We start from the raw sequence: 14,368 nt of genomic DNA, 5'->3' as shown, positions 1-14,368 counted from the left end.
ACTCAAAAAATGTAACAAAACTAGTTCATTATATCCGAAGTTCACTATTAACGGAAAAATAAAAACTGCGTTTGTTTAAATTCAATTTACTTCAATTCTACGTTGGGAACAATTCAAAAAATATTTCTTGGTTTATAAACTAAAAATAAAAAAAAACATAGCTATTTATGTAATTACATATAACAAGACGTCACATAAACACAAGTCTACTTGACAAAATCAGTTATTTTTGTCTGTACATATCTATTAGAAAAGTGAATGTCACTAATATAGCGTTCGAGGTTGCAAAAGCTGTTCCATATAGGCTCCGGAACAGTGCGCGATTCTAAAAAGTTGCGAGTCTCTGCCATTTTTTGCGCCATTTCATTAAGAGAAGGAACATAAACATCAACATCTTCATCAGACTCATTTTCCTCACCCTCGGCCTCGTCACTTGTTGCCATGACTGATGTCACTGATTCTATAATCTGCTCGTCAGTTAGTCTTTCTGTTACCGTTATGTCGTTATCAATTTCCACATATTCTTCAAAATTAAATTCCCCGATTTTCTCTTGCACTGCAATTTCAATTGCATTATCCACATCTGTGAAAATAAGTCCAGGATCATCTTCATGTTTTTTTAACCATTCTGTTAGGGGAAGCTCATCGTCTGCATCAAATTCAGCACTTTTTTCAGAAAATCCTCCATGCTTGAAACAGTTTGCTATTGTATCTTTGCTAACCTTTTGCCAAGCCATGTGAATAAAATTTACAGCATCTAAAATGCTAACTGAAAATGTTTTTCCGTTGTCCATAGCCTCTATCATCTGCGCGAGTAAAATTTTCCTATAATGGCTCTTTAATGAATGAATTACACCTTGATCCATCGGTTGTAATTTTGAACTCGTATTCGGTGGCATAAAAACTAATTTAATTTGGTTTAGTTTAATCTCAGGGTGAGCTGTACAGTTATCAACTAAAAGTACAATTTTCCTATTTTTTTGTTTTAATTGTTCATCCCATTCAAGCAGTTCATTTGTGAAAATTTCAGAGGTCATCCACGCGTTACGGTTTGATTTGTATTTTACGGGCAATTGTTTATTTTTGAAACATCTAGGATTGGCAGATTTGCCTATAACCAACAATTTCCTTTTTTCTGTTCCAGACATATTGGCAGCTACTAAAACTGTAATCCTCAATTTAGATAACTTTCCTCCAGCACAACTTTCTCCCACAAATTTTAAAGTCTTATCAGGAGTCATTTGATAAAAGAGCCCTGTCTCATCAGCGTTAAAAATGTCTTCACTGTCATAGTTTTTCCGAATATGAGGCCAAACATTAGTTAACCAGTCATTAACAACATTCAAATCTACTGCTGCAGACTCACCCACAATTTTTCCTGTTCGGATATTATGTCTTCTTTTAAAACGTTCAATCCAACTTTTAGAACACTTGAAGTCTTTGTTTTCGATTTTACTACCCATTTCATTAGCTTTTTCTTGTAGAATAATACCACTTACAGGAACGTTTTCTTGTCTTTTTTGTGTAAACCACTTAAGAAGCCCTTGATCCATTTCATGGTGCTTTGATTTTCTCATTTTTTTACACGTAGAATTTCCCTGACCATACGCTGATAAAATGGCTTCTCTTTGCTTCCATATCATAGAAACAGTGGATTTTATCAAGTTCATTTCCTGGCTAACATCGCGTTGTTTAACACCACTTTGTATTTTTTGTATAATATCATACTTGTCCTTTAAGGTTAGAGCTTTACGTTTTTGTTTTTCCATTTCGAACAATGTTATTACACAAGTAAGTACTTATGTAGCGCTACTTCGACACAGTGACCAAGAATCGACTGGCACAGAAAGCAAGTTGGTGGGGAAATGCGTAGCGCGTAAATCAGGGAATCCCCGAAAAGTTCATTATAAACGGAAAACTGCACTTTATTTTGAATAATATTTAGTTCATTTTATCCGAAAGTTCATTACAAGCGGATTCAGTGGTTCATTATAACCGAAAAAAAATACATTAGATATATGGAAAAAATTTCGTTACTTGAAATACAGTACACTATAGCCGGAAGTTCATTACAAGCGGGTTCATTATAACCGGACAATACTGTAATATAGTATTTAAACTCTGAAAGTTTTTTCATTATTATTTAAATTAATATGGAGTTTAAACACGTATCAGCCTCATCAATACAAACATAGGTAAATAGAATGGCAGATCAAAATTAATTAGAAACTTTCGCAATGCGTAACTAAATTCACTTTAACCAAGACTTTTCTTAAAATAAACGACGTTTTTTTTTACGAAAAAACAAAAAACGATTTGAAATGCAATATACTTTTCACAATCGCACGGAAGAAATAGTTTTGTATGACACGTCAGTTAGGCGACAGTTCCGTCAGGAACGCCAACTATTCAAATTGATTCGAAGTGGCGATTCCCATGCAAAATTTTAATTTTTTTTTATCTTTTAGCCGTCTTATTTTTTATAAATTTTCTTACATATAAACCTTGTCCTGACAATAAGGTACACGTAAAAAAAAGAATCGTCCAATTCGGTGCAGTCGTTCTGACGTTATGAGCGTACATACATTTCGGCGATTCATTTTTATTAATATAGACTAGCTGACCCTGTGAACTTCGTTTCACCTACAATTTAATTTTGAATCTGCAAAACCGAATGTGTTGAAATCTTGCAGATGTTTTAAACATATGATAAGCATAATAAATTTTTATTCAAAATATATTTACTTATTCCCTCCAAAAAATTGATGGCTTCAGCCCAAAATTTTGCCAAATGAATCCAATCTAAAATGTCCAAAATAGGATGAGCCTATACTTGGGATTTATCATTCCATTCATATTTTTTAGTTTTGCTTATAGGGGGTGTCTCAAAAATATTAATCACTGAGTCAATTTATTTTATTGATTGAATCAAGAATTGCAAAACTGAATTTTGAAATATTGCAGACGTTTTGAAGTTACTGTTTGACATGGTATAGGTTTTTAATCAAAATACATCTGTTTATCAAGCCCAAAAACTTGATGACGTCATCTCAAGATTTTGCCGAATAAATCCTATCTAAAATGTGCAAAATATCATCAGTATATTTTCGTAATTTATCATTGCATTCATATTTTTTAGATTTGTTTTTACAGTGACTCAAAAAAATGTATGGATCAGTCAATTTATTTTAGAGAATAACTCAAGTTGCAGAAATGAATACTTTGAGATCTTGCAGACGTTTTAAAATTATTGTAAGCATGGTAAATTGTTAAGAATTGTTATTTACTCCACCCAAAAAATTAATGGAACAGCTTACTCGATTTTTGCAGATAATTTTGGGAATACAATACAGTTATTTTTAGTATTACACTGCACCAATCCAAGGTGGTATACCTGTTGATCGTAAATGTTGATTAGGTCATCACAAAATTGTGTGAAGAGAGACTCAACTTGAAAATGCTGAATATGTTTCATTATACTTTTGGTGCGAAGGAAGTTCTGTCGAAACAACGGTCGATCAATTTTTTGACAATGGTTGATATAAATAAAACTCAGTAGATGCTCATACTCGAAATACGAAGTATCTACTCGAATATCAAATCAAAATATTTCTAGTTTTTCTATATAATGCTAATACTTCAGTACGTAACAAATGATGCTCAAGTAGCATCTCGATATAACAAAAAAGGAAAACAGTGACAGTGTCCATCAAGGCAAAACTCGAGTCACCAAAATATAAGTTAGTATGGGGTAGACACCTTGAGATGGGAATCTCTCTGTTAGAAAAAACGCACTGCACAATTTATGCATAAATAAAAGTCAATTACCTGAAAAATTTTCGTTATTCTCGCTCCTAATGTATTTTTCAAACTGAATGCACCTTTTGACGACGTTCCACGTTCATGAAAGTATCCATGTTTAGTCAAAATTCACTCTTACAACGATCCTACTCGTTTTCTAAGCTGCTTTACAGACAGCTCAGTCATTTGCCACGTCGATGCTCATTTTTAGATTAAATGCTCACAAAACGCATAGGTAGATGTTTAATTTGTGTCCGGGGAGATGCAATGTTTTCAAGTAGGTACTCAGTACATAGAGTAGATGCTCAGGTATATAAGAGTAATAATGAAGTAGGTACTTCGTACTTCGAATATGAGTATCTATTCAGTTTTATTCATACCACCCAATGTCTCGCTTCAATGTTTGATTATGTTGATTATGAGCACAACGCTGATCAACTTTCATATCCGAATTACCCATGAAATAATTCATTGCGGATTGACTTCGTGGACCTATGTCAACTTGTCGTCTTCTCGGCATTGTAATGAACTTCATAAAACGACACAGAATTATTTTCACAGTCAATCAAATCTGTAAATTTTGTCTTGAGAATTTTAAAATATTGAAAACTTCAAATTAAATTCTCGAATAACGGTAAAGTTTGAGGTTCTGTCGAAACCAACAAAGTGACTATAGGTAAATAGAATGGCAGATCAAAATTAATAAGACATTCTCGCAATGTGTAACTAAATTCACTTTAATCAAGACTTTTGTTAAAATAAACGACGTTTTTTTTTTACGAAAAAACAAAGAACGACTTGAAATGCAATATACTTTTCACTACTGCACGGAAGAATTAGTTTTGTATGACACGTCAGTTAGACGACAGGTCCGTCAGAAGCGCCAACTATTCAAATTAATTCGAAGTGGCGATTCCCATGCAAAATTTTTTGAATTTTTTTATCTTTTAGCTGAGAGTTTGGTCTTGAAATATTTATGGAAATTCAGAGAAGGTTTAAACGGTGAGAAACAAAAATACTAAAAACAGAAATTCTATTTTCCAATACAACATGTTCTGAGCTGTGAAACATTTGATGTCTTTTGTCCTTTTAGAAATAAAAGATTGTCACTTGGTTGTCAAGAAGAAAAGTGCTGTTTTTAGGGTTTTGCCGGCAATTATTCGAATTTTTCTCACCTTTTAAACCTTCCCTAGACCTCCACGGACATTTCAAAACCAAGATAAGATAAATCCGTTCAGCTGTTCTCGAGTTTTAGCGAGACTAACGAACAGCAATTGATTTATATATATATATATATATATATATATATATATATAGATAATACTTACTTCCTCCAAAAAATTGATGACGTCAGCCCAAAATTTTGCCAAATGAATCCTTTTTAAAATATCTAAAATAGGATGAGACTATACTTGTGATTTATCATTCCATTCATATTTTTTAGTTTTGCTTATAGAGGTGTCTCAAAAAAAATTAATCACTGAGTCAGTTTATTTTATTGATTGAATCAAGAATTGCAAAACTAAATTTTTAGATTTATTGCAGACGTTTTGAAGTTACTGTTTGACATGGTACGTTTTTAATTAAAATATATCTGTTTATCAAGCCCAAAAACTTGATGACGTCATCTCAAGATTTTGCCGAATAAATCCTATCTAAAATGTGCAAAATATCATCAGTATATTTTCCTAAATTTATCATTGCATTCATATTTTTTAGATTTGCTTTTACAGTGACAAAAAAATGTATGGATCAGTCAATTTATTTTAGAAAATAACTCAAGAGTTGCAGAAATGACATAATTAATATAATTCATAATGTTTAAATATGATAACTATTAATATGTGATAATTAAACCGAAAACCATTTTCCTAAGAACACGAGGTGAGCAAAAAGAAATTAGTCTGTTTAAACATTGTTAAATTAAGCCCGAACATGTACATTTTCTGAGCGAAAATATGAAAAATAATTTTTGCAATCTCATCGTGACGTACGATGACGCCACTGTCACGTGAGCCACCTGATAACACATTTTTCGGTCCTCTGCGTTTAGTTTTGATTTCGGTTTGGTGGCAGCAACATCATAGTCCGTTTTGGCTTAAAAGTAGGGCTCTTTTCACGAATTTCTAATTTATATATTTAAATATTAGTGAAAATGTGTTGTATTAGTACTGTGAACACGAACGAAAATGGATATTTTTTCGAAATGGACCGAAAACAGGGTAAGTTCGAATTCAGTTTTAATTAATCGGATTCCGTGATTCGTTCACTCGACAATATTTAAATTTTGGGAAAATTTTCGAAACGATTGAAATCGGTTGATCAAAGCTATACATTTTCACGACATAAATAAATAAATTTTAAACATAATTAATATCATTTATAATGTTTAAATATGATAAGCATCAATGTATGATAATTAAACCGAAACCCGTTGTCCTACAAGCCCGAAATTATTAAAAACAAATCAGTTTGTTTAAACAATGTTTAATTATCCCCGAAAATGTGCATTTTCCCGGCCAAAATTATGAAAAATAAATTTTGCAATCTCATCGTGACGTACGATGACGTCAATGTCACCTGAGCTTACTTGTATAAAGGTCACGTGTTTCGGTCCTTTGTGTTCAGTTTTAACTTCTGTTTGATGGCGGCAAGATCGTCGCTTCATTTCGGCGTAAAAGTGGAGCGTTTTAGCGAATTTCTAGTTTATTATTAATACATATTACGGAAAATATGTTGTGTTAGTGCTGTGAACACGAACGAAAATGGATATTTTTCCGAAATGGACCGAAAACAGGGTAAGTACGACTTCAGTTTTAATTTATCGGATTCCGTGATTCGTTTGGTCGACAATGTTTACATTTTGGATAAATTTTCGAAACGATTGAAGTTGGTGGGTCAAAGCTATACATTTTCGCGATATAATTAAATAAAATTTAAAAATAATTAATACAATTCATAATGTTCAAATATGATAACTATCAATATATGATAATTAAACCGAACTCCGTTTTCCTAAGAACACGAGGTTAGTAAAAACAAATTAGTTTGTTTAAACGTTGTTAAATTAACCCCGAAAATGTACAATTTCTGATCTAAAATATGAAAAATAATTTTTGTAATCTCATCGTGACGTACGATGATGTCACTGTCACGTGAGCTACCAGATAAAAGGTCACATTTTCGATCCTTTCTGTTCAGTTTTGATTCCGGTCTGGTAGCAGCAACATTGGAGTTTCGTTTTGGGTTAAAAGTAGCACGTGTTCGCGAATTTCTAATTTATTGTTAATAAATATTAGCGAAAATGTTTTGTGTTAAGTGCTGTGAACACGAAGGAAAGTGGATATTTTTCCAAAAATGCCCGTTTTTTTTTTAAATATGTTGTTAATAACATGCATTCAGGACTGACAAAGTACGCCTTTAGAATATACAAAGTACTGCGTTCATAATTCACAAAATACCGTATTCATCATTTTTAAAGTATGGCGTACAAATTTACAAAATACGGTGTCCTTCACCCATGCTATCAAACCTTAGTCCTCTCTTTTAATGGCAAGACGCACTCCAGACCTCCTCGTATTGTTTGGTTCTTGCTGGGCAACAGCAACGAGCGAGCACAGTCATCGCTCTTTGGCGGCAAACGTGGAGAAATTTGTATATTGTAACTTTTGTAATTGAAGCATTTTCTACTGTAAATTGTATGTGTTACTAACTTAACTTGGGTCTTGCCAATTTAGCTCCAGTGGTGCAAATGCTTTGTTTTCACGGTGCATTTGCTTGGGTTTTAATTTTGCAACAGTGCATTCTTTGGTTCCGAGACTGAATTCTCCATGTCGTCAGACGCTCTGGCCTGGGGGGGTTTTGAGGCCCTTAGACGCTGGGTCATCATCCTAAACGGATGAGGTTCATCATCCTAAACGGATGAGGTCAGTCGGCCCTGTATCTATGCGGCTGCGTTCTCCCTTGGGCGTGTGAGCGCTGCGACCTATAGATTTCGTTTCGAGTTCCATCGGTGTGCTTGCTTGGGTATTAATTTTGCAACAGTGCATTCTTTGGTTCCGGGTTTGAATTCTCCATGTCGTCAGACGCTTTGGCCTGGGGGGGTTCTTTTGGCCCTTAGACGCTGGGTTGCATCGTTCTTTGAGAATGAGGTAAGACGACCTTGGATTTATGCGGCTGCGTTCTCCCTTGGGCGTGTGAGCGCTGCGACCAATAGATTTCGTCCCGAGTTCCATCGGTGTGCATGCTTGGGTTTTCATTTTGCAACATTCTCAATTTTTGGTGCAATTTCTTCCGGTGGTGTATTGAGTACTAACTTTGCATTTGTATTGTATCTGAATTGTATCTGTATCTGTAGTGTATTCTGTATTGTAGCTAGATTGTAGGTACCTGTATTGTATTTCCGTTGTATTGTACTGTATAACGTTCTATCCCTCATTAACAATTCCTACCCCTCTCCTTTCCTAGCGAGATCTGCTCCAGACCTTCCCGTGGTTCTTGCTGAGCATCAACTATCGAGGACAGAAAATTCAAATTCAAAACCAGCAAAGTTTCACAAAAATCACGAAAATCGCTCGTTGGTGGCCAACGTGGAGCAAAAGAGACTTTTGTAACTCAACTAACTTTGTTAACTCTATATTCTTAAGGAAAAAAAAATATATTACATTTAATTTATTATTTATAAGGACAAATAGTCATTTGCCACGCCGATGCTCATTTTTAGATTAAATGCTCACAAAACGCGTAAATGTTCAATTTGTGTCCGGGGAGATACAATGTTTGCAAGTAGATACACAGTACATCGGGTAGATGCTCAGGTATATAAGATTATTACTCTTTCTAGGTACTTCGTACTTCGAATATGAGTATCTACTCACTTTTATTCATACCACCCAATGTCTCGCTTCAATGTTTGATAATGTTGATTATGAGCACAACGCTGATCAACTTCCGTATCCGAATTACCCATGAAATAAATCATTGCGATTTGCACCTGAGGTAGTTCGTCGCACATTTGATTGACTTCGTGGACCTATGTCAGCTTGTCGTCTTCTCGGCATTGTAATGAACTTCATAAAACGACACAGAATTATTTTCAGTCAATCAAATCTGTAAATTTTGTCTTGAGAATTTTAAAATACTGAAAACTTCGAATTAAATCTTCGAATAACGGTAAAGTTTGAGGTTTTGTCGAAACCAACAAAGTGAATATAGGTAAATAGAATGGCAGATCAAAATTAATAAGAGACTTTCGCAATGCGTAACTAAATTCACTTTAATGAACACTTTTCTTAAAATAAACGACGTTTTTTGTTACGAAAAAACAAACAACGACTTGAAATGCAATAATACTTTTCACAATCGCACGGAAGAAATAGTTTTGTATGACACGTCAGTTAGGCGACAGGTCCGTCAGGAATGCCAACTATTCAAATTCATTCGAAGTGGCGATTCCCATGCAAAATTTAAATTTTTTTTTTATCTTTTAGCCGTCTTATTTTTTATAAATTTTCTTACATATAAACCTTGTCCTGACAATGAGGAACACGTAAAAAAAAGAATCGTCCAATTCGGTGCGGCCGTTCTGAAGTTATGGGCGTACATACATTTCGGCGATTCATTTTTATTAATATAGATTATTAATTAATTTATTAATATTTAAATTTAAAAAATATATAAATTACGGATATAGGAGTATTTGTTACCGATACGTGAATTGTGATAATTTGAGTTCATGTTTATCGCTGTTAGATAATTGTTGCTACTATGTAAGAATGCATAAGTTCGGCATTTTTTCGTCCAATCTCTCATTTTTTGTGCGTTTTTACACGTCATTTTTGCTGTTAACTTGGTTCATTCAGTACATACTATATGCTGGTTTTGAGTTCTTTGAGATATAATTAAACTTTCATCATCAGTCAAAAAATACAAAGTTAGTGGTGTCCAGAAGAGAAAATTTAAAATTCAGAGGAAACAAAATCTTAAAGATATTTTAAAGAAAATTAGAGACATTTTTAATTTCCGAGAAACCTAACGTAAAAAAAAAAAACGTTTTGATAGAAAGTTTAAATTAATAATAGGAAGCTCAAACTTAATTTTATTTGAATTTCAAAAAGAACCCAGAAATGTGCTAATTTCTTAATTAATTATTATTAATGGGAAAACAGATAAAGATTCGTTATATTCAATACGACGCAAAATTGTCTTCATATGTAGGTCTTACAGCCTTTGGATGGTGTCCACGTCCATTTCTCTGGTAAATTGTTCTTCTAAATTGGCTTCCCAGCCGTTGTTGTAAACCTTCCTACTTAGTATTCCCCAAATTTTGTTTTCGATTGTTCGCACTGGGGCCACTATGGGGGGATTACCTTTTCTTAGGTACAAAACTTATATTATTGCTTTCTAACCAATCCCTGGTTCCCCGGACATTCTAGTATAATGGCAACTTGCTAAATTTGGCCAAAATATTACATATCATTATATTATATTATGGTGTTCCCAGATATTGTTATGTATTGACCGCGTCACCTCTAGTACGGCCAATAAATTGTGCTGAAATGCCGGCCGGAGATATAGCCCATCAAACCAAAATTTTATCTTCAAACTTTGCCTTCGACTTAAATTTTACTTGTAATTTCTTCTATATTGTTTGTATAAAATCCATCGTTACTTTCGATCTCTAAATGGGAAAACGTAAAATATTTTTCATCGCCCAGCACAACCACACGATTGTCCCGAAAGTGATGAATTCTCAATAGCCGGCAACATCTAAGAATTCTCTCTAACTGCGATGCTGTATGTTTTGAATATTTAGCTCTTTTGCTGTATTTTAAGTTGTTTTTTGCCTATTTCTCTAGAAACTGATATATAGGAACTCTAAACAATCGAGCCAATCTTCTTGTTGATGTTCCAGGCTCTTGTCTTTCTTCTTAATGTTTCTAAACTTATTGTGGTATTGCTACCTCGCAATCTTTAATTGTTCTGTATATAGTTGTGCGTGTAATATATTTGGTCCAAAATATATTCACAATTTCACTTTTAGATACTTGGGTAACTAACTGGTATATGGCTCTTTGCAACTCTATTTTGTATGACGTTGTTTAAGCGTTAATTGACATAAATCTATGACATAAATTGTATAAAATGGGAAATAAGAAAGGTTGTTTGGTTACGCTGTTGCAAACGTAACTTGATTCGATTGCATTTTAAGTTAAAAAAAAGATAGGAGTATATGTGAATTTTTCTCAAAACTCTTTTACGTACTAGCGGTGAAAGTGACATAGAATTGGAAAATCTTAGTAAAAGTAAAGACGACTACAGTTAAGACTAATCTAGTGGAGTGCATGTATTTAGGGAAATTTTAGTTGTATTGATAAATTAAATTCTTAGATGGAAATAACGATATAGATGTGAAAATTCAAGAAAAAAAATATAGAATTTGAAAATATACATGATTTTAATCTTTCCAATGGCACTACATACCTTATTTATAAACTGTTGACACATGATGTACAAATTAACAAAAAAAAGAAGACAAATAAACGCAAAATTTAATTTAATTTAATGAAATAACAGAAACAGACCAATTAGGATATTTTCTTAATTAAAATAATAAAGGAGGCTGTTGTTGTAAACAGTGTTTTTCATCATTTGATTATAAGTTTGGCAGTTAATAAACGTTTTCACGCGAAAATAATGCCGTTAACTCTTACAGACGTCTCCCAAATTGTCGCTCTGTTTCTGTTATTTTGTTAAATTAAATTTAATTCTGCGTTTATTTGTCTTCTTTTTTGTTGCTAATTTATACATCATGTGTCAACAGTAGAGATGTACCGACTGTAGGTCTGGCCGACTAACCGACCAGCCGATTGTTCGGCCAGTAAAAACCGACTAGTCGGCCTACTGTTCGGCTTTGCTAAAACCGGTTTATAAATACGACAGACAGTGTGTTTTTTTTCTCTATTTCTCCGACTACCTTAAAAAATTGTTTTATTTAATACAAGGAATAACTAAAGTTCCTTTGTTTCCCAAAAAATGTGTTAAATTTGTTTGGATAATTTTAACATTTAATTTTTTTAGTAACTCAGTACAAAAATAAAGAATAACACAATTAATTGTTTTATATACCTACTATTTTAATTTCAATAAAAAAAGCCGACGATGAAAAACGGCCGAATAGTCGGCTTATCCGACCGGTCGGCCACTAGTCGGTACATCCCTAGTCAACAGTGAATGGTTCTTTAATAAAATAACGATCAGTAGTTAAATTAACAATTTTTAAAGTTTGGTTTTGCGAAATTTTACAGCGTGGCAGGTTTTTTGCCGGTCAGTGTATACATATGCATTAAAATACAGTTGTAAAAGGTAACAAAACAATATTTTTCATAATTAACAATGTATATTAAGATCATTAGGTGATTAATTATTGTAGGTATTAACTCGGTTTGCGCAAAGGTGGAGATAACACAACGATCGTAGCAACGAATCTTAACCAATTAAAAACTCAAGTAAATTTGCTGCTGCTGTTTTTATATGCTTTCTTATGAAATTATTTTTGTTTTATGCCTAGTATCCCGCAAACGCTTTCGAGCACGCCACTGGAACAACCAGTTTCTCGGAGGACCTGGAAGAACCATTTATGACCCTAGTAGAAAGCGCGGTACCAGGCATTTTTTCAAACAATCTTCCCTCCTCTCATTCTACCTCTATGGTAGAGGTATACTTTAGACATAATGTACTGTCTCTTTGTGTGTCTGAAATTTTTCTGCTACTTGTACATTAAATGAATGCCAACTATAAATCATTTTTATAAGTTGCTTCAAGGTGACTAAAATTTGACATGATAATTTTTTGTGTAAAGAACTCAGCAAGTGGTAACTTTCGACTCAATTGGAGTATTTTTAAGCTCCCGTATGAAAGATTGCTTTGGGATACTTGTTAAGAGCAGCTTAAAAAAGACTATTTTTTTTGCATTATCACTTCTCGTATAGATAGAAACTGAACACCAAGTTTCGATTTGGTAATAATATTTTTAAGGGCCAGTCTTCAAGGTCGTTTTGGGGGTAGCTTTTAACGATTTCTCCAAACGGGTTGAAATTTTGCATCAACAATCTTCGTATTGAGAAATAACCAAATCTCGAGTTTTGACTTGATTGAAGTATTTTTTACCCCCAGTCTGCAAGTCTGTCTGGGGGTAGTTTTTAAGGGTCTTTGCGAAGGGGTTAAAATTTTGTATTGATAAATAAGCACACGTCGAGTTTTGACTTGATTGGAGCATTTTTAATCCCCAGTCTGCAAGGTTGTTTTGGGGGTGATTTTTGAGGGTTTCTTCAAATAGGCTGAGATTTCGTATCGATAATGCCCATATTGATAAACTAGCGAATATAAAATTTTGACTTGATTGGAGTATTTTTAAGCCCCAGTCTGCAAGGTTGTTTTGGGGGTGGTTTTTAAGGGTTTCTCCGAACGGGTTGAAATTTTGTATCAACAATCTTTGTATTGAGAAATAAGCGACTGTCGAGTTTTGACTTGATTGAAGCATTTTTAATCCTCAGTCTGCAAGGTTGTTTTGGGGGTGATTTTTGAGGGTTTTTTCGAATAGGCTGAAATTTTGTATCGATAATCCTCGTATTGAGAAACTAGCGAATATCAAATTTTGACTTGATTGGAGTATTTTTAAGCCCCAGTCTGCAAGGTTGTTTTGGGGGTGGTTTTTAAGGGTTTCTCCGAACGGGTTGAAATTTTGTACCAACAATCTTCGTATTGGAAAATAAGCAAATGTCGAGTTTCGACTTGATTGCAGCATTTTTAACCCCCAGTCTGCAAGATAAACTGTGGTCTGCAAATTAGACAGGCCCAAAAATATCATAGTTGCACGAAAATAAAGAATTGTTTTTTTTAATTCCATTAATTTTGAGTTTACTCCACGAGCATTGTGATAATAATAATTATATAGAAAATGAATGAAATAAAGAAGGCGTATTAGTATGAAGTGAAGCATTCACAACAGAGTTTCTGAAACATAAATTGAAGTTTGGAGAGGAAGGCCTGTTTTCTTCATTGACACATAAGCAGGTAAATTGAAATTAACGCAGTTAAGATGATAGTTGGCTCCACATTTTTTTCTACAATTAATGTAGTTGTCTTCATTCTTGTGAATGTACATGTCACATTTCCTGCATTTGATAGAAACTATGGCAGACTACAAAAAGAGTATCCCCCAGCAGGGGATATTGGTAAAAAGTTGTAAGAACGATAACGTATCAGCCGATAATAAAAAGTACCTTCTCAAAGTCGACCTTAAGTACGACTCCTTAAGAAGCAGGTGCAATATGACGCTATTTCAGTATCCCAAATAGAACCAATTCACCAGTGAAGATGTAGGCGACACTAAGAGTCAACTTCCTACCTCAAAGTAAATTTGTTTTTTGAGATTAAGTTTAAGCACAGTCTTGCATGCACACGACACACCGCAACACTAGGTCAACACCCTGTTTTTAATCCTATAAAATTTTGTCTATTTTATCAAAAATTCTGATTGTTTCAATTTCAGCAAAAATATTTTATT

General features: G+C 33.7%; 1 protein-coding gene across 1 annotated transcript; it reads right to left on the bottom strand.

Moving 5' to 3' along the window:
• Positions 1–206: 206 nt before the first annotated feature.
• On the bottom strand, positions 207–1,769 carry LOC135137718 (tigger transposable element-derived protein 4-like). Its single transcript, XM_064067435.1, has one exon. It carries the CDS (start codon positions 1,767–1,769, stop codon positions 207–209), a length of 1,563 nt encoding a protein of 520 aa, XP_063923505.1.
• Between the last annotated feature and the right edge of the window lie 12,599 nt (positions 1,770–14,368).

Source organism: Zophobas morio, unplaced genomic scaffold (assembly GCF_036711695.1).
Source record: "Zophobas morio isolate AGI-343-1 ecotype UQ-CSIRO unplaced genomic scaffold, CSIRO_AGI_Zmor_V1 ptg000029l, whole genome shotgun sequence".
NCBI classification, from domain to species: domain Eukaryota; kingdom Metazoa; phylum Arthropoda; class Insecta; order Coleoptera; family Tenebrionidae; genus Zophobas; species Zophobas morio.
The sequence above is the reverse complement of the archived record's forward strand: the minus strand, read 5'-3'. Positions and strand labels throughout refer to the sequence as shown.

Coding starts and splice junctions, on each gene's coding strand:
- LOC135137718 (XM_064067435.1), bottom strand. CDS start 1,769: ATGGAAAAACAAAAACGTAAAGCTCTAACCTTAAAGGACAAGTATGAT.